Consider the following 20,247-nt stretch of genomic DNA (forward strand, 5'->3'; position numbering starts at 1 on the left):
CTTCCTTCTTCAGTGTGGTAGAGAGAACAACATCTTACAGGAGAAACCAAACCCTCAGGTAAGAAACTATTGTTCTTAAACGCACGTTAAAGCTATTTCAAAAGACAATGCTATCATTTTTTTTATCATCAAAAAAAAGAAAAGATTTGCCACTTCAATCAAGAATTCAATACAATGACAGCAAGATTCATTGTCATGTTATGTAAAGATTCCGCAGTCCTAACAAACGGGGTCCAAAAATGGTCGAAACTCAAAACAAAACCACGTCTTACAGAAAGTCATAAATATCCAGTGGATGACTTCAGAAAACAGGCCATCAAGTGTTCTTACTGTGTTAATTTTTTTCCCAGCTTTCCAAAGAGATGCACTTGTCCAAGGTAAATACAGTACAGCATTTTTTATAAGACGAATAATGATATTGCAGTCCAGAAAGTTCACCTCATGACTATTCACCGGGCACTTTCAAATCCGTGTTTTTCACTGCGGATTTTTCCACAACTAGGGAGATTTTGTGTGGGTGGACACCGGGACCGGCGTGCCCATCGGGGCCCAGGTGAAGGTGACTGACACGGGGCAGCTTCAGCTCATCGATGACGAAGGAAAGGTAAAAAAAGAAAAAAAAAATCTATATATATTGTATATGTATATATGTGTGTATGTATATGTATATATGTATATGTATATATGTGTGTGTGTGTGTGTGTGTGTATAGCCATGTTTACTTCATCATATATACGTATTTTAGAGTTTTGTGCATAATACTAATACAAAATATGCACGCGAGTCACATTCTATGCTGTAATATCTGTGAGTTAAAAGGAAGGTGGTGATAAGGGAGCGCGTAGAGTTCCCCGGCTTTTGTAGAAGAGCTGTCAAGATAACAAAAGCAACTTGCAGGAGCACAAGATCACCAAGCGCATCGAGGGCGGCCTGAGGCCCATGCACCCCACCTCGGTGCAGGGCGTGGACGACATGATCCAGCTGGGGGACCTGAACGAGGCCGGCCTCCTCCGGAACCTCCTGGTGCGCCACAAAGACGGACTCATCTACGTAAGTCCGTCCCGCCCCGCTTTTATGGGGCCGTAAACGCCCGGCTGGAAGTGCTTATTCGCCGCGCTGGACTTTGCCCCCACTTGTGGGGTTTTATCGCTCGTCTCCACGGTGACCCATCGGCCTCTGCCGGGGAAAGGAAACTGAAGAGGGATTGAGAATCGTTTTGTCAAGTGCCGGTACAAACAGTTACCTTGAAAAAGTATACATTTACTGATTACTTCCTTTAAAAGTAGATCACAAGGTACTTTTCATATGTTTTGCCCTTACCCTTTTGCTGCATTTTGATCATTTTTGGGTCATTTTCTCTTCTTCTCTTCTCAATTTTTTTTATCCAAGAGATGGCACACTCCTGCTCGTGTGTTAACTAAGTGGTGGTGCCACGTTGGACTTTGACATGTTGTCAAAATCTGGTTGAAATTTCAGCTCCCTTGTGCCTTTTTTCAATGTTTTCCTCGTGCAGTATTTTCACCAATTTTCGGTCATTTTCTTCCACATTATTGTAGCTAGTGATATAACCAAGTGGTCATGCCATATTGTCACCATCTGAGCAAAATTTCAGCTCCCTAGTGTCTTCTTTCAATGCTTTCCCTTTGATGTGAAATGCCTCTGGCGTAAAGCTCAAAGGATTGGAGAAAATACTCATTCACTGCCAAATACGTAGTTTAACGGTTTTTATTTATTTCTTTGATTTTTCTTTTGTTTTCTCTCATTGCCTACTTTATTATTTGCTCGATTGTGGAATGTAGTCTGTTTGCGGAAGTGAACAGAATAAGAATTTCTTTGTGTATTACTATGCACATGACAATAAAACTCTTGAATCTTCAATGTAAACAAATTATAAAAGGCAATGAAAAATAGAAAAATGACAAGAAGAAAAACATCATGACTGGACATATATCCAGGTTACATGTTCAAATGGATCACAGGCACGGGGAGCACATGCAAACTCCAGCCAGAAAAGCTGGAACGGAAAGCAAACCCGCGACCTGAACTGCGAGGCGGACGTTCTAACCAGTCTTCAGTCCAGTCTAAGCGGTCTTCAAAAATGAAGAAATATATCTCAACTTTGTATTGATCCAACTGTGGCCACTCCCAAGTCACTCAAACATTGACCTGCTTTTCAGACATACACGGGCTCTATCCTGGTGGCGGTGAACCCCTACCAGCTGTTGCCGCTCTACACGGCCGATCACGTGCACCAGTACACGGACCGGCGACTGGGCGAGCTCCCGCCGCACGTCTTTGCCATCGCCGACAGCTGTTTCTTCAAAATGCGCCGCGACCGCAGGAACCAATGCTGCGTCATCAGGTTCGGCTCCCTCTCGGCTTCTCCTGCTCTAACCTGGCTTGAAACTGTTAGTGATGCTGAATTTCCTTCGTGTGAAGCATGAATGCAGTCTGTTTAACTCATTCAATCCCAAAGATGTCTTTTGACGTTTTTAAGTCCGGACGTTCAATCCCAGGTCATTATTTTTTTTATTGTATCATTTTTTTTCACCTTTGGATAAATCTGGGTCTAAAATGACTATTTCTAAATTAAGTTTTAAAGTAATAAATTACTTCAGATAATTATTACTTTATTAGGTCAAAGATAATTATATATTTGGGTCAACTTTCTAGTTTATGCAAATCAACTCAATTTTTTAGGTTTTCTCATACTGAATGCTTTTTTTTTTTTTTGTGCAATACCAACCAGAATGTTGGGTCAAACTAACCCAAATATTAGGCTTGTAATTTTTTTTTCATGAACTGTAATTGAGTTATTTTTAACCCAACTGTTTTTAGACTAAAGTAATTAAATGCTTTAGTACTTAAATACTGAAAGTAATTGATTACCACAGTACCTAAATCATTTAGCAGCAAACATTTTAGACCATCCTTTAACCTGAAAGAACAAAAAAGAAACATAAATAAGTGCCGTGGATTGATTGTCTGAAAAAAAAAAAAACGTAAAATTACGTCTTTGGCATTGAATGAGCTGATTGTGTTTTGTTATTTGTTTTGTGTGGCCCACAGTGGTGAATCAGGGGCTGGCAAAACAGAGAGCACAAAACTTATGCTCCAGTTCCTTGCGGCGGTAAGCGGCCAGCACTCCTGGATCGAGCAGCAGATCCTGGAAGCCAATCCCATTTTGGAAGGTAATTTTTGAACATTTTCATAATTTTGGAGCTTTTAGAGCTAGAGTTGGCCTGATATTTAATCGGGGATGGCCGCCTCCAGGTTTCATACCCAGGAAGAACCCTCAAGGCGGCCATGTTGTCGTATCAGCGTCACCATTCTGAGCTCGGACGTTAAAATCCAAAAATGTGTGGCTAGATTGAAAAAAACCTTAGCTTCTCACGTCTAACGCTACCTTGCAGCCTTTGGAAACGCGAAAACCATCCGCAACGACAACTCCAGCCGCTTCGGAAAGTACATCGACATCAACTTCACCAAAGGGGGCGCCATCGAGGGGGCTCGCATCGAGCAGTACCTGCTGGAGAAATCCAGGGTGTGTCGCCAGGTAAGTTCGCGGAACCACTCCAAAGAAAAAGTCCCAAAGTTGAATAGAAACGTCCAGGCAAATTTTCCAGGCGCCCGAGGAGAGGAACTACCATGTTTTCTACTACATGCTGATGGGAATGCCGGCCGAGCAGAAGAAGATCCTTTCGCTGGGAAGCGCCGCTCAATACAACTACTTGACCATGGTACTGATCTTTTAGGAAGACTCTTGGTCACAGATGTTTGTAGAAGTTACTTTACAGTGAACCGTATGCGCAGGGGAAGTGCACCAGCTGTGAGGGACGTGACGACATCAAAGAATACGCTCACTTCCGTTCGGCGCTGAAGATCCTCATGTTCAGCGAGAATGACACCTGGGAAATCTGCAAGCTGCTCGCCGCCATCTTGCACATTGGCAACGTCGACTTTGAAGGTGAGAGAAATGCATACCGTTTGGTCCTGAGCTTCCAGCTCTTGAAACTCGTTGTCTTGACGTGGACTCCATTCCACAAAGTCTTGATCCGACCTTCTCAAAGCTTTCGTATTAGTCTTGGTGCCAGCTACTCAAAGTCTTGGTTTTGCACTTTTTCTCTGGTCCTCAAAGTCTTGGTTTTGACTAAAATCTTGATTTTGACATGGTTCTAACTTAGTGAAGTCTTTGGCCTGTCTTGGTTTAAAACCCCTAAACGTCTTGATCTTGGTCTCAATGTCAACATTCAAGTCTTGCTCTTGACATATCTTCAACCGTCTGTCTCGTGCTAGACTGGTTCTCAACTTGGTGCCAGCTACTCAGACTCTTGGTTTTCACTTTGTCCCTGGTCCTCAAAGTCTTGGTTTTGACTTGATTGCAGCTTCTCAAATTTTTAGCTCTCAGCTTTTGAAGGACTAGGCCTTTGTCACAGTTACTAAAATATCAGGCTAGATTTGGACTTGGATCCCCAAAGACCTGGACTTGGCTTGTCCTCAACCGCTCAAAGTCTCGGTTTTGACTTTGCTCTCCAAGTCTTGGTTTTGACTTGCACTGAGTCCCTAAATCTCTTGATTTTGGACTCAGCCCCTGCAATACTTGGTCTTGACTTCTTAAAATCTTGGTCTTGACATGGTTCTAACTCAGTCAAGGCCTGACTTGGTTTAAACAACTCAAAGTCTTGATCTTGGTCTCACTATCAACATTCAGTTCTTGCTTCTGACATATCCTCAACCCTCTGCCTTGTTTGAGAATCGTTCTCCACTTGGTGCTTGGGCTTGACTTCATCTTTGCTCCTCAAAGTCTTGATTTTGACTTGGTCTTGACTTGGTTCTAACCCTGGACTCGTTCTCCACCATCAAAGTCTTGATCATGGGTTTGGCCGGCAAATTCTCAAGCCAGGTCTTGGCTTCTAAAATTTGTTGATTTGACTTGATACATCTGATTATTGCTCTCAAGTTGTTCTTAGCTCCTCAAAGTCAAGTTGTTTGACCGTCCCCTCCATTTCAGGAACCATCGTAAACAACCTGGAGGGCTGCGAAATCCTGCCATCGTCGCATTTCGACATGGTCAGCCAACTTTTGGAGGTGAATAAAAATATTCGCTGTCCATCGTGAGTTTGTTTTAATCAAGGCTTTACATCATTTGTTCTGATTGTCACCTTTGTCTAGGTGGATCCTAAAGTTCTGGAGAAGAGTCTGACCCAGCGTTCCTTCATGACCATTAGGGAGAGCGTGAGCAAAGTCCTGACCTCTGCACAAGCTCTGGATGGCAGGGACGCCTTTGTCAAGGTAACAGGAAGTCACTCCGTATTCAAATTGCACGTAAGTACCGTTCTTCGGTGTATCCAGAAGAAGTCATAAAGTTAAGTGACCTACAAGCGGATATTTTGTCCCGTTGAGAATCTACTGTATGCTCCTCTGACTACATCACGTGTGTGTGCTTGTGTCTGTGTGTGTGAACCTCTTGTGCTTCAGTGGACACACTTTATGACAGAAATTATTTTCTTTACGGCCAGGCTATTTACGGCCGTCTTTTCATTTGGGTGGTGGACAAAATCAATGCGGCCATTCACAAGCCGCCCGGGGAGTCCGACGAGGTCAGGCAGTCCATCGGGCTCCTGGACATTTTCGGCTTCGAGAACTTCAACACAAACAGGTCAGTGTTCTTCTGCTCGAGAGTCCAAGTTCTGCCATGATCTATGATCCGTCTTAAGTTGTTTGGGTAACTTTGAAGATATGCTAAAGTACTTGTGGAGAAATACAGAAACCGCATTTTTGCGAATAATAAAATACCTCAAAAGATGTCAACCAAAACAAATGGAGCTCATAAGTCAAGGTTGCATCATACGCATGTAAAATACAATGAGAATAATTGACCAAAGCACAATGAGGAAGTTTCTTCTCACCACTGCAGCTTTGAGCAGCTCTGCATCAACTACGCCAACGAGCAGCTCCAGCAGTTTTTCGTCAGGCACGTGTTCAAGCTGGAACAGGAAGAGTACGCCAGAGAAAGCATCGTCTGGGACCACATTGACTACAAGGACAACCAGGAAACTTTGGATGTTCTTGCTAACAAGGCCCTCAACATACTTGCTCTCATAGATGAAGAAAGCAACTTCCCTAAGGTCTCGAATCTCTTATTTTTTTTTAGGTTTATACATTCTTGTTTTATGATCGAGTTCTTTTTTTTTGGTGTGACTTCAGGGTACGGATACCACCATGCTCCAAAAAATGAATCAAGTCCACGGCAAGGGGAGCATCTACATTTCCCCCAAGAATAACTACGAGACTCAATTCGGAGTCAATCACTTTGCAGGCGTTGTCTACTACGACTCTAAAGGTAACGCTAAAAGCTAGCCCGTGGTCATTTTTCAAAAAGGCGATCCAGAAAAGCTACCGAGTCAACGTTTTTACATCCCAAGGTTTCCTGGAGAAGAACCGTGACGCCCTGAGCCCAGACCTCATCCAGTTGGTTGAGACATCCAGCAGCAAGTTGCTCAAGATGGTCTTCCACAACGAGATGTCCACCAGCAACAACAACAGCCCCAAGAACACAGCCAACCCCAGGATGATCATCAACACCCCCAAGAACACACTAAGGGTCAGTTAGCATTAACCACAAAGCTACGACTGCTTACAAACCATCACGCCATCTTGAACCCTGTCCCGAAACCTTAATCTCAAACCGAAGGCCTGTTCTGAAATCGAAAATGTCCGCTTTGAATTCTTTCCGGGCCCGAAACCAAACCTGAAACTACAGAAACCCAAATCCAGAAGTGAAACTGATTTAAAAGCATAACACTGTCCTAGAAATGTAATTCAAAAACTTAAAAAAATGTCCAACGTTTGTGTGCGACAGCAAGCCAATGACGGCAAGAAGCGAGTTCCAACGCTGACCGGTCAGTTCCGTCAATCCCTGGACTCTCTGATGAAAACCTTGATGGCGTGTCAGCCATATTTCATCCGGTGCATCAAACCCAATGACTACAAGAAGCCCATGGTCAGCACAGCCGACCGAAGCAGACAACAAGGCACACATTTGATTTATTTGATTATTTTTGGGCGGTGTATTCAGCTGTTTGACAGAGACCTGTGCCTGCGCCAACTTCGCTACTCCGGAATGATGGAGACCATCAGAATCCGCAAAGCCGGTTATCCAGTACGCTACACATTTGATGAGTTCCTGGACCGTTACAGGGTTCTTCTCAAGACCTACATCTGTGACCCACAAAAGGTGCGTGGAGTTGCTTGAAACCTAAAATCTTGGTCTTGACTGGTTCTTTGAATTAATGAATGAATCCTTGGTCTTGGCGTTTCAAAGTCTTTGTCTTGCCATGGTTCGCAGTCCTCAGAATATCCAGTTGGCATCTCCTAGTCTTGACTTGTTCTCAACTGCTCAAATTCGTGGTCTGCGTGTGGCACATTGAATTCTTTTTTTTACCTACTGCGCGTGAACAGGAAAGCAAAGAAAAATGCTGCGAAAGCATCTGTGAGTCCGTGCTGGCCGGAGAGGGCGACTGGAAGACGGGAAAGACAAAGATCTTCCTGAAGGTGAGCTGACTTTGAATGACGAAAATAACAACAACAGGAACGACCATTAAAGTCAAAACAAATGACCCTCAGGATTTCCACGACACCATGCTGGAAGTCGAGCGCATGAAGCAACTCAACGACAAGGCGCTTTTGATCCAAAAAGTCCTACGAGGCTACAAATACAGGTAGAGGGGATAAGATATCAATCATCTACATTCTGACCATTATTATTGACGGACCATTTGTGATGGATCCGTGCAGGAAACAATTCCTGAAAAAACGAGCAGGTGCTCTTGTCATCCAGAAGCACTGGCGAGGACACAAAGGGAGACAAGTGTACCGTGTGGTGAGACCAGGAAACTTCATATTTCTCCGAGACAATAAGTTGAAATTTCAGAAGGAACATAAAATGCAAGCTCTTCATGCGATGTATTTTAGGTCCAGAAGGGTTTCGCCAGACTGCAGGCACAGGTTCGCTCACGCCAGCTACACCTGCAGTACAAGAGAATGCGGCAGGCGGCAGTCTTGCTGCAGGCACGGGTGCGGGGCTACGTGGCCCGCAAGGACTGGAAGCGCAAGAGGGACGCCGTGGTCTTCCTGCAGGCGCACACCAGAGGCCTGCTGGCCAGGAGGGCCGTAAGGAACATGAAGAGAAACGTAAGTTCAATGCCAACGTCCTACCCATTTATTTTTCGATATATTTTCATACGTATCTATCTGTACAATTCAGTATCTGTCAGCTAAAGAAAAAGAGGCAGAACGTCTGGCCATGCTGGCGCGTCAGAAGCATCTCGAGGATGTGCTTAGGCAGGAGAAGGAGAAGGAGACCCAAGCCCAGACTGAGTCCATCATGGATCAGCAGGTGGACGACATCTTTGGCTTCCTGCCCGTCATGGTGGGGGGGCAAGAAGGGCAGGCGCCCGAAGGTTTCGAGGTGAGGACCGGCAAAACTCCCTCAAGCCCTGCTTTTATATCAACACAAACTTCATGTGTGATTTCAAGGCCTTGGAGAGCAAGCGGGTTCTCCTGGACCAGATCGACATTGACGACGTCTCCATTGAGGATGAAGACCTGGTCGTGGAGGACCAAGACGACCTGGACGATTACCCCTTCTCCAAATTGGCGTCAATGTACTTCCAGGGTGGTGCGACGCCTTCGCACATCCGCCAGAGGCTGAGACGGCCCTTGCTCTACCACGAGGACGAAGGAGATGTCCTGGTGCTTCCCCATCCGTTAACGGCTCATTGCAGACTGTCCTGAAAATGAGTAGCTTTCCGCTAATGTAATCTAATGTATTCAAACATCAAGCGCCTGTTGTACCTTTTTGTTCACCGTTGACAAGCAAAGTGCAGCTAACCAATTGGATATCTACGACAAATGAGAAAATAACACAAATGTCAAAATCTTCACTCTAAAACTTCCTACACCTTGATCATTCTGATAAGTATTTCACCATTAGCTGGTTGGTGGACAAGCTAGCTAGTTAGCGACGTCCCAGGGGTCTGAAACGGAGCCCCGATCTTTTAGCGCGTTTAGTTTTTTCCCTCATGATGTCATTTGTTGTACTTGTGTGGTTGCCAGGCATCACTGACAGTCTGGTGGATCATCCTGAGGTTCATGGGAGATCTTCCCGAGCCTAAAAAGCAGTTCCAGGTCCAGGGACCCCCCTCACAGGAGCGCTTTATCACCCAAGATGTCATCAATAGGAAGGACAGACGTCTCAGCCACATGGTTGGGTTGGATCAGGTACAAAGCCCTTGGGATACATCGCTCGTCCGGTAGTACACATGGTTGTGATGAAATCCAAACTGGTTCTAGTGACAGATCTGTCTTTTTCCATTTGGGACTACAAACTAGGAATCAGGTTTCAAATTTGAGTAAAGGTTTCAACAAGAGTTAGTGACTCAAGTCTGAAATGAGTTTTGAGTTTCGAAGGTGGGTTTCTGATACGCCACCTTTCCAAAAACTCTGCATCTAAAGGCTCCTTTGTTTTGGTGTCTTTTTGTTTCAGCGTGTCCTCAGAAACAAGAAGAGCCCTCAGCCTTCTCCTATTCAGGAGGAGAGCACCCCTAACAGAAAGAGTTCCGTTTTTACGGACCTCCTGTCCAGAAACAAGAGGGCAGCTCCGAGCGAGGCAGCTCCAAACCCCAAGATCTACACCGTCCCTGAAGGGAGTCCTCGTACTAGGAAGGGCTCCACCTTTACAGATTTGCTGTCCCGGAATCGGAAAGCTTCCAGCGTTCAGGAAATTGGAATCCCCAGATCTTCGTCCAGCTTCCGTAAACCCTCCATCATCATGGAAGAGGTGAGACCCTAACCCTAACCCAATGGAACGGAAATACCTTGCTTCAATGTTCAGAAACATGAAGAAATTGTCTATATTCCCTTTAGTCCGAGGATCAGCCAGATGTGTCCAAAGCTCCTGCCCTACAGACGGTGGCGGAGGATGGTGGTGAGGTCTTGATCGGCGAAGGTCCCACCCTAGACCGGCCCCTTACGTCTCTGGAAAAGTTGCACATCATCGTGGGCTATGCTATTGTCCGGCGCGATCTCAGGGATGAGATCTATTGCCAGATCTGCAAGCAACTGCAGGACAACAATAATCGCAATAGCTACTTCCGAGGATGGATCCTGCTTTCGCTCTGTCTTGGTGTCTTCCCACCGAGTGAACGGATTATAAAGGTGAGCGCGCCTTTTTGACATTCTGAGATGCTTTGACTCGCAGAACCCGACGCATTCACACCGATGTATTGCAAAACATTACATAAATCAGTCTTCAATTTTTCTGGATAAAAGACAAGCACATGAGAGCTAATTCAAAGATTGCTTGCTAGCAGCTAGTGAAAGAAATACATAATAAAAAAGCTAGACGGACACCTGCTAGCTAGTTAGTGGCTAGCGAATGAAGGATAGTCCGCCCTCCATTAGGGGGCAGTGTTTCAATAAACAAACATACCCAACAACTACCAAATTTTGGTAGTTGTAGTGGTGGTAATTTTATAATATATATATATATATATATATATATATATATATATATATATATATATATATATATATATATATATATATATATATATATATATATATATATATGTGTGTGTGTGTGTGTGTGTGTGTGTGTGGTTTACATTGTCTTTTTACTAAAAGGCACTACAGTGTTAAACTTTGGGATACCCAAACAGAAAACACCTAGGTTTGGCAATCCATGCTTTACAGAACATTTTTTTTAAGTTCTTCTTCTCTTATTGGGGTAGTACATCCAGAGTTTCATCCGCTCGGCTCCCAGCGGCTACGAGTCCTACTGCGCCGAGAGGCTGCGTCGCACCCTTGCCAACGGTGCGCGACGGGAGCCCCCGGCCTGGCTCGAGCTGCAGGTACCGCAACTGATTTAGCGCTAGGTTTCATGGATCAGGTTTACAAAATTTTGTGACATGACAGGCAACCAAGACAAAGAAACCCATGGTGGTATCTGTCACGCTCATGGACGGACGCTCCATCAACCTACCTGTGGATTCGGCGTCCACGTCCAAGGAGCTCTGCCAACTCCTCGCGAACAAAGTCAAACTAAAGGACACGTTTGGCTTTTCCCTCTATGTCGCTCTGTATGAAAAGGTAAATGTCAGTCGGAGGCGGAAGTAAAATGTGTAAAGTGTGCAAATCTTGGAAGTCTTGAAACTTGACCTTCTAGTTGCAACAGTCTTCTGTCAAGTCCTGGGAGCTAATCTCCCGACTCTGCTATCAGTCAGATCGGGGTCAAAGTGCAGAGAAAAATCTTCATAACTTGTGGATTCTCATTGCTAAGGTGTGGGCCTTGGGCGGCGGCCGTGAGCATGTGATGGACGCCATCTCCCAGTGCGAGCAGGAAGTGAAACGGCGCGGCGGGCAGGAGCAGCACGCGCCCTGGCGCCTGTTCCTCCGCAAGGAAATCTTCACGCCGTGGCACGACTGCGCCGAGGACAACATCAGCACCGAGCTCATCTACCGTCAGGTCATCCACGGCCTGAAGTTCGGAGAGTACCAAATGGAGAAGGTGAGCTGCGACCTGCATGGCGCTGAAGCTCTACCGGTAAACTTATTTGTGTTTGCTTCTCAACTCGACACAGGAGGATGATATCGTCCACCTTGCCGCCAAGCATCTCTATATCCAGCACGGCTCTGATAGCAGCAGCGAGGCGGTGAAGGAGGCGGTGCAGGCCTGCATCAGCAACTCCCTGCTGGAGGACAAGTCCGAGGGCAAATGGGTACAAATGGTTAGCGCGGCCCACGCTCAGGTCAGTTGCCTTCCTCGATTGTTACCCTGGAGCCTCCGGTGTCTGATAACGGACTGCTTTCGTGCCAGGGTTCCTACCTGACTTCCCTAGAAAAAGCGGATTCGGTGAAGGCGGAGATCGTAGATTACGCCCGCGAGAAGTGGCCCATCTTTTTCTCCAGGTTCTTTGAGGTGATCAAGCTGTCAGGTAGGACTTCAGTATCAAATGTCTTTGAGCCGGGAACCTTTCAAAAAGAAGGATAGGGATTTGGAAGTCCTGCCCAGACAAAGGTTGAATCGAGTCAGATGGATTCTTTTCATTCCAAAATCTTGTAGGATTCCAAATTCTAGGGTTCCAATCAACCTTAATTTTAGAGATGTAGAAGTCTTTTTTCATGGTTCCAGGTCCTCCACTGCCAAAGAATAAGTTCATCGTGGCCATCAACTGGACTGGCATCACTTTCCTGGATGAGCGAGAAAAGAGGCTGCTGGAACTCTCCTTCCCAGAAGTCACTGGTGTTAACTCCACCAGGTAGGGACCAGAAAGTAAGAAGGGATTCAGGGGTACATCACACCCGAACGCTAAAGGCTTTTTCTTCTCATCTAGAAGTGCTAAAGGCCCGGCAGTGTCTTTGCTAACACTGAAGGGAGACTTTACGCTAAGTGGATCCACAGCTGAGGACATGGCTGAGCTGGTCACCATGTTCCTCGGTGGACTGACCGAGCGCTCTCAGTATGCGGTCACCCTGAAGGAAATGGACAAGCAAGGTTTGTCCCAACATCCTTTTGCTGTGCTCAGTTCATTTCCAACCATTAACTATGTCCACCCCGCTGATAGATGACCCAACGTTCCTCTGCTTCAAGAAGGGCGAGCTCCTCATCATACTGAAAGACAACCAGTTCTCTCAACAGCGCGGCTGGATAAATGGCAAAAGTGACAGTACAGGAAAATCTGGGGCCGTTCCCACGGACGCCATCTTAATCCTGCCGACGCTCAACAGACCCACAAACGAAGTCTTGGTACGGAGACAGGATGATGAAGTGCATCTCATCTGGGCTGGGTTTGAATTCAAATTTTGGTTTTCCATCTCCATGGCAGAGCTTGCTCAACCTGTCCCCCAACCAGCGGCAAACCATCCTGGCCAACCAGAAAGTGTCCGGTACCATGGAGCGGCTAGCTCCGTTTACCCTGAGGGAGTTCTCCCTCGAGTACTTCAGGTACGTTCATCTCGTTCGTATCTAAGGAGGATCCAGGAAAGATTCCGCGTCCACGATCCCACAGGCCGCCCACAAAAGATGTAAACCGCCAGGTGATGTCACGAAACGCCGCTCCCGAGAGGCTGTGGTTGAACTCGCGCGAACCCATCAGACAGCCGCTCCTCAAGAAGTTGGTGGGCAACTCGGAGTTGAGCCACAAAGCCTGTTTGGCCTTCACCGATATCCTTTTGATTGACACCGTTTCACACCTGATTTAAAAATCACCAGAATCCAAATGTTCCTATTCATTCCTTGACTCCCTGTGCACCCATCCTCAAGTACATGGGCGATTACCCCACAAAGCAAATGCAGAGTCCCCTTGAACTCACAGACCAGATCTTTGGGCCCGCCACGGAAAACGAGACCCTCAGAGATGAGATCTACTGCCAGATTATGAAGCAGATGAGCAGCAATAACAACCGGTAAATTTTTTTCGTTTTGATTGTTTACCGTTTTGTTAAAAAGCAGCATGCTGGAGGACTGAACCAATAAATATGCTGCATTTTGATGAGGAGGCCCACTTCTGGGAGATGTATGGACAAAGGCTCAGCAATCAAAATCAAGCTATGATGATTAATAACAGCTAATTTTGGAAATTACGAGATGGCTCTGTCTTTTTGGATCTTACAAAAAGGCTCTCCAAATGCGACTTATAAAAGGCAAACATTAGTACTCATTTTTAATCAAAATACATATTTATGCTCATGCTAGTCAAACTAACCGGCCTTCGCTATAATTTGAAGGGTTACCAGTGATAACTTTCAAAGTTATCTGAAACTACATTTTCTTAGATATTTTAATTTTTACTATCAAAAGGCTAGTGTGCCTCACAGTGGACATTCATGGAAGTGCAGTACAGTTTGGTAATACGGTATCACTAGTGCTTGCAGAGTCGACTCAACAAGTCGCCTTCTTGGCATTCATGGGGCATAAGGAGGAGTTCTTTATCTTCAATAGCTTACCAGTGACTTGCTAAGAACAATTAAGAAAACAAGAATGTTATTGTATTTACTTATCTCTTCATTTATTTGGACTAAACATGGTCCAAATTTACTAATATACCAAATATTCATTATTTGCTCATTCTGCCCGTGCCTGCTGATACGATTCGGTCCATTTTTGTGGTGAGGACTGAACGTTGGTACCCAACCCCACTCATTACCTATTGTCCTCAATCCATTTGCAGGTTTAGCTTGGAGCAAGGTTGGCAGCTCCTGTGGTTGTGCTGTGGCCTCTTCCCTCCCAGTCAGTCGCTTCTGAAGCATGCGCAGCGTTTCCTGGAGTCGCGCCGCATGGAGCCGCTTGCGTCCGACTGCCTGCAACGACTGCAGAGCTCTTTGAGGTCAGGGAAAACCTCCGATGAGGATTTTGATGGATTTGCGACGTGAAACGTGTTCCGTCCCGGTTCAGAATGGAGCCCAGGAAACTTCCGCCGCACCAGGTGGAAGTGGACGCCATCCAGCAGAACAGCACGCAGATCTTCCACAAAGTCCACTTCCCCAATGACACGGGGGAGGTACGATAAACCCTTGTCACAAACCCGAAGCTTGAGAAGAACCTCACTTTTTGTGTCCCCTGTGTGTAGATCTTTGAGGTGGCGACCAGCACCAAGATCAGGGATCTCATTCGGAACATTTCCAACAAGCTCCAACTGACCACGGCAGACGGTTTCAGCATTTTCATCAAGACGCAAGACAAGGTCCGTTTGATACCGTTCACGGGATGCTGCGCCGAAGAATTCCCCGCGGCTTTAAACGAGATGCTTTTCATTGAAGGTCCTCAGTCTGAATGACAGCGACTACTTCTTTGACAGTCTGAGGCAGATCACGGACTGGTCCAAAATGAACAAACGCATTAAAGACGGTAAATTCTCGGGCACTCCGCGCAACGTTTTGCTTGCGTGTTTTTGAGCATGTTTGTGGGCTCCGCAGGTAGTCAAGTCAGCATGCCGTACCTGGTCTTCTTCATGAGGAAACTGTGGTTCAATGTGATCCCTGGCAGAGACCTGGAGGCAGATCTTATCTTCCACTTCCCTCAGGTGCACTCCACAGAAACAATGAAGTTTCCTCTCACTGTTTTTTTTTTGGGCCAATCCGTTTACTTTACCGGATGAAAAAACAAACATTTAGAATTATACTTTTATCGAATGTCCGGATTCCTAAAAAACATAAAAATACGTTCCCGGCACTGAACGTCAAGTTAGTATTTAATTTACTGAAGTAATTTATAGGGACGAAAGCAACTAAAGTGATGGGTACTAAAGCACCTAAAGTACATTATTGCTTTATACTTTAGTACCTAAAATAATCAGTAAATACCAATCGCTGAAAGTAATGGATTCCTTCAGATCTATTACCTACAGTAATCAGTTACTTTAGTATAAAAAGTATTGATAGGTACTAAACCACCTAAAGTAATTTGATACTTCATTTCATCATTACCTCAAGTAAGTGATGGTCTAAAGTAATCACTTTATTAAACTTTATTTAATTTACTTTAATATTATTTGATTACCTCACGTAAGTGATAGATACTAGAGCAGCTAAAGTAATCGGTTACTTTAGTATTTAATTGCCTAAAGTAATTAATACACGAAAGTAAGTGATATGCTATAACTACAGCATCTAGTAAATAATTACTTTAGTAATTTAGTACCTATCTATATAGCGCCTAAAGTAACCAATTACTTTAGTATGTTTTGCACAAAGTAATCCATTACTTGTAAACATTGAAAAATTTGATATGAAACTGGGATTGAATGTTCAGACATGGGAAAAAAAAACATTAAAATATGTCTTTGGGATTGAGTGATTTCCGAGGAACCGGAGATTTTGTGTAAATCCGGTTTTTAGAACCAGAGCAAACGTTTCGTCTTTTCCAGGAAGTCCCCAAGTACCTGAGGGGCTACCACGTGTGCGCCAAGGACGACATGGTCCACATCGCGTCCCTACTCTTCCGCATCAAAGTCGGCAACGACAAGAGTCAGTTTGTGACCATTCCCAAGATGCTGAAAGAACTGGTACCCGCTGACCAGCTCAAAACCTTTTCGGAAAACGAATGGAAGAAGGTACGGCTGTGCTTTTTAACCAAAACTTTTTTTGTTTTACTTTTTCAAATGTCGGTCCGAAAATAACCGTTGGCTCAACAGTAACCCAAGCGGAGTCAAAAGAAGACTGGCACAATTAACTTCACCCTAAAAGTTGGGTCCAAATGAATAACCGGGTTTTTGAGCTTTATTTTATCGATTGTTTAACTACACTCGAAAAACTGTCGCGTGAAAAATAATCAAAATCAAGTCAGAAAGAGACTACCTGTTGAATGGTTGTTTGGTAGTTTACTCCAGTTGGTTAAATCCATTTAGTTGGTTGGTTTTGTTGATTTTGTTTTTCAAAATACGTTTGACTAGTTACTAACCCAAAGTGGGTTAGTAAATTTGGTTGGTTGAGCTATTCATTTATCCCCAAATCTAGGACCCACAAAACAACCAAATTTGGGGTTGTTGAATGGGTTATTCATTTCGACTCAACTTTTTGACTCTTTTTTGCAAAAGATCGTTGTTGTTCTCCAGTCTCTTATTATTGATAACTCTCACAGGGATAAACCCCTAACTGGGTTGTTTTTTTACAAAAAAATCGATTGTTTGTTGAATACAACCTAATAATATTTCTTAACCTAAACTGTTGGACATAAAATAACGCAAATTTGGTGATGCGGTATCACTAGTGCTTGCAGAGTTGACTCAACAAGCCGCCTCTGTAAATAATTAGATGGCAATCGCTGTTTTTTATTTTTTTTCACGCTTTTGCTAACCCGTGCAGCAATGATTTGGTTTATGTCTCGTGTAACTTTTGAGTTTTTGTTTTGTTGACATCAGACCACCGTGGCGTCGTTCAACAAGCAAGCGGGAATGTCCGTAGACGAAGCAAAGGTGGCTTTCCTCAAGGCGGTTTCTCGCTGGCCGACGTTCGGCTGTGCCTTCTTTGAAGTCAAGGTGCTCCTCCGCTCCGATATCGTTTCCTCAACACGCCGACAAGCGCCAAAACGCCATCTCGTTTTCCGTCATTTCAGCAAACGTCGGAGCCAAATTTTCCGGACATTGTGCGCATTGCCATCAGCAAGCAAGGACTCACCATCATCCACCCCAAAACCAAGGTCAGATTTCTTCCATGTGATGCCGATGGATGTCATCCACGTTGTTATAACGTCTATTCTCCAAATGCAGGAAGTGTTAGCAAACCATCCGTTTAACCGCATCGCTAGCTGGTGCAGCGGGAGCACGTATTTCCACATGACTATCGGCAGCTTGGTGAAGGGCAGCAAATTTCTGTGCGAAACGTCGCTGGTGAGCACTTTTTTTTTTTTTACTTCCAAGTTAGAACTTTAGCCCCTAAACAGAAAGTTTCCCGCTTTGGTTTGAAAAGGCCATTTTTGGGTTATTTTGACATATATGTGGGGACTTTCAAAACAAACTTATTCCCAGGACTTTTTTTGGAGTATTTTGTAAATACTAAGTACTAATACTACTAGTACTAATACTAAGTAAGTACTCAAGTAAATACTGGTTCCGTGATCACTACAAACCGATACTTTTAGGTTCGTATAATGTGTCCTAAACTTGGTCCAAATTTGAACTGATACGGTTTTTGTCATTGCTCGTGTATGTCCATTTCATCCGTCGTGTTGTCTCTCCAAAATAATCAAGGGCTACAAGATGGACGACCTGATCTCTTCCTACGTCAACATGTACATGCAAGAGCGCAGGCCGGTGCAGAGCAGGAATCGGCGATTCAACTGATGACCGTCTTGACTCCGAACGCGTATGAAGACAAATCATTTTCAAAATTCCATATTTCGCCTTAACGACTGCTTACTGCGTGTACAAAAGCATCACAAAGCACATGCTCACTATAGTCCGTATAGTTTCAAGTATTTATTCAAGTCCCATGCGATCATTTTTACATTTATGACGTTGCTTGATCTGATTTGATTCTTCACAAATAAACATTGGTTTTATGCTCGCAGAGGAAATGTTTTCCTACAAATGTATCTGGCTCAGATGTTTTCATGGTCTCAGATGATACTAATGTGTGTGCGGTGTGGCCAAAAAAAAAAAAAAACCTCATTCAATCCCAAAGACGTGTTTTTACGTTTTTTTTTCAAGAGTGCGCATTCAATCCCAGCTGGTTTGGTTTTTTCATTTTTTTCTTTGCGAAAGGAGGATCTAAAAATGATATGTCATAAGTAATTGAGTATTTTTGAGTCATTAAGTACTTCTTCCTTCCTTCTTCCGTACTTCTTTCTTAAGTACGTCTTCCGTTTACGACGTTATTGACACGAGGACTGACGCACAGTTTTACTCATTTTTGACCAACCTAAAGTGTTGAAAACGTCTCGCTCGTTTTCAAAATGCAATGGTAATACTTAAAAAAAAATCTCCATCATTTAGTTTGTTGAGTTTGTACAACAGTTGGGTGGACGTTTTTGGGTTGTTATATGTTAGCTAGTATTTTACGTTGATTCAAAAAGTAAACCCAAAAAAAGGGTTGTTTTGTTTTGTTGGGTATTATTTTCTGTTGATTTAAAAGGTATAAGCTTTTTTTTTAACCTAATTTTTGGGGTTAAATAATAAAATAAAATTCAGTTTCTTTTTGTCTTTTTCTCAAATTGATACATTTTAAATGTTTTTTTCTCGCAAATATTTGCTATGGGGAGAACCCCAAAAATGAATAAAAAAATAAAAATTGACCCCTTTTTTGACCCAAGATGGGTTATTATTGACAGAACTTTTTTCAGAGTACATTAAAAAATAAATCTGCAGAAATCTATCGACACTCTCACCAACATTGTAGCAAAACACAAAACACATCAAAGCAATTTCCCAAGGCGATATCTATTTTTTCGGGCGGGAGAAAGAACGCGAGAGGGGCGTATGTTTGTACGCGTGACAGACAGAGCGTCTCAGCCCGACAAAACCTTTAGCGGGGGGGCGGAGGGGGGGGGGGGGTCTTCTTTGTCCCAATTAGCCGTCGATTAACAGGCTAGCGATGTCAAGGCGCAGATAGTGGCCTCATTGACGGCCCCCATTTGCATGAGGACGGGGACAAAGAGTAGAAAGGCCTGATGTGTGCGTGCGAGGACAGCTGTGATGTGAAAGAAATAGCTCTCCGCTTTCCGCATCTGTGCCGCCGGCGATGTGACGGATTATTTTTGGGGCGGCGTGCCCCCAGGAGGCAGGGGACCAACAAGGGCCTCTGTTTCTTGAACGTCCAACCCCCCCACCCCCCCCACCCCATTCCCACCAGCCGCATTCTTGTTTTGCTCCCATGCTTGGGGCCCTCTGTTGAATCTTAACCCTCCTATTGTGCTGCGGGTCAAATTGACCCGTGGAAAAATCGAATTAAAAAAAAAAAATGGAAATCTCAAGCACTGTTGTTTATTTTCATTGCAAAAATTGCATTGCGTTGTTTTGTTTTTAGGTGAATAAACAGAGCGGGTCACACTGACCCATGATCACAAACAACTTAACAAGAGTGTTATCCATCCCGTTGTGCTGGGGGTCAAATTGCCCCCTTTGAAAAATCTTAAAAAAAAAAAAAAAAGGAAAACTTAGCCACCAATTTCATTTTGATTTAAAAAAAAAAAAAGCACTGCACTATGAGATATTTTTGACGATGAAATAAACCGGGTCACATTGACCCGTGAGCATTGTTCTGTAAAAATAAAATAACTTAATGAGAATTACTATCAGTAGTTTGTTCATTCCCAGTGTATTGTGACAGAGGCCTGTGCTTGTTAGATCAACACTTCAATTGTGTTACGGGTCAAACTGACCCATTTGAAAAATCAACATAAGGATAACTCGGCCACCATTTTCATTTTCATTAAAAAAAAAAAAAAAAAAACATTGTGAAAAGACTTAGCCACTGTTTTTGTTTTCATTTGAAAATTATGCATCGTGTGATGCAATCATTTTTGACGATTAAACAGAGCGGGTCATATTGACCCGTGATCATTTTTTTTTCAAAAAATAACTTAACAAGGGGGTTACTATTACTGCAATTTGTTCATTCCCAATGTATTTTTGCTCATTAGCTTAACCCTCCTGGTTTGCCGCGGGTCAAATTGACCCGCTTGGAAAATCTAAATGAAAAAAAAAGGAAAACTTGACGAGTGTATTATGGGCTATTTTTATTCATATTTTT

At 44.0% G+C, this 20,247-nt stretch overlaps 1 protein-coding gene across 1 annotated transcript; it reads left to right on the forward strand.

The window, feature by feature from the left end:
• The first annotated feature begins 3 nt into the window (after window positions 1–3).
• myo7ba (myosin VIIBa) lies at window positions 4–18,962 on the forward strand. Its single transcript, XM_088424951.1, has 47 exons — window positions 4–58; window positions 351–377; window positions 503–604; window positions 898–1,050; window positions 2,178–2,362; window positions 3,070–3,191; window positions 3,414–3,556; window positions 3,627–3,740; window positions 3,814–3,967; window positions 5,012–5,088; window positions 5,173–5,292; window positions 5,520–5,659; window positions 5,918–6,128; window positions 6,208–6,343; window positions 6,426–6,604; window positions 6,863–7,003; window positions 7,079–7,237; window positions 7,462–7,554; window positions 7,627–7,721; window positions 7,798–7,882; window positions 7,975–8,193; window positions 8,267–8,470; window positions 8,539–8,754; window positions 9,118–9,282; window positions 9,548–9,841; window positions 9,928–10,218; window positions 10,794–10,913; window positions 10,978–11,151; window positions 11,342–11,569; window positions 11,643–11,810; window positions 11,879–11,996; window positions 12,194–12,320; window positions 12,396–12,556; window positions 12,627–12,808; window positions 12,888–13,006; window positions 13,071–13,225; window positions 13,314–13,467; window positions 14,232–14,387; window positions 14,456–14,561; window positions 14,631–14,744; window positions 14,821–14,908; window positions 14,977–15,083; window positions 15,927–16,112; window positions 16,920–17,036; window positions 17,114–17,197; window positions 17,268–17,387; window positions 17,748–18,962. Exons 2-47 carry the CDS (start codon window positions 363–365, stop codon window positions 17,838–17,840), a joined length of 6,690 nt encoding a protein of 2,229 aa, XP_088281077.1. The 5' UTR covers window positions 4–58; window positions 351–362; the 3' UTR covers window positions 17,841–18,962.
• The last annotated feature ends 1,285 nt before the right edge of the window (window positions 18,963–20,247 follow it).

This window comes from Hippichthys cyanospilos, chromosome 10 (assembly GCF_059441005.1).
Source record: "Hippichthys cyanospilos isolate Australia breed blue-spotted pipefish chromosome 10, RoL_Hcya_1.0, whole genome shotgun sequence".
NCBI lineage: Eukaryota > Metazoa > Chordata > Actinopteri > Syngnathiformes > Syngnathidae > Hippichthys > Hippichthys cyanospilos.

Bases quoted from the DNA above. Each gene is read 5' to 3' on its own strand.
- myo7ba (XM_088424951.1), top strand. The intron at 3,192-3,413 runs GTAATTTTTGAA...GCTACCTTGCAG, and splicing joins AGCCAATCCCATTTTGGAAG to CCTTTGGAAACGCGAAAACC. The intron at 17,037-17,113 runs GTGCTCCTCCGC...CCGTCATTTCAG, and splicing joins GTGCCTTCTTTGAAGTCAAG to CAAACGTCGGAGCCAAATTT.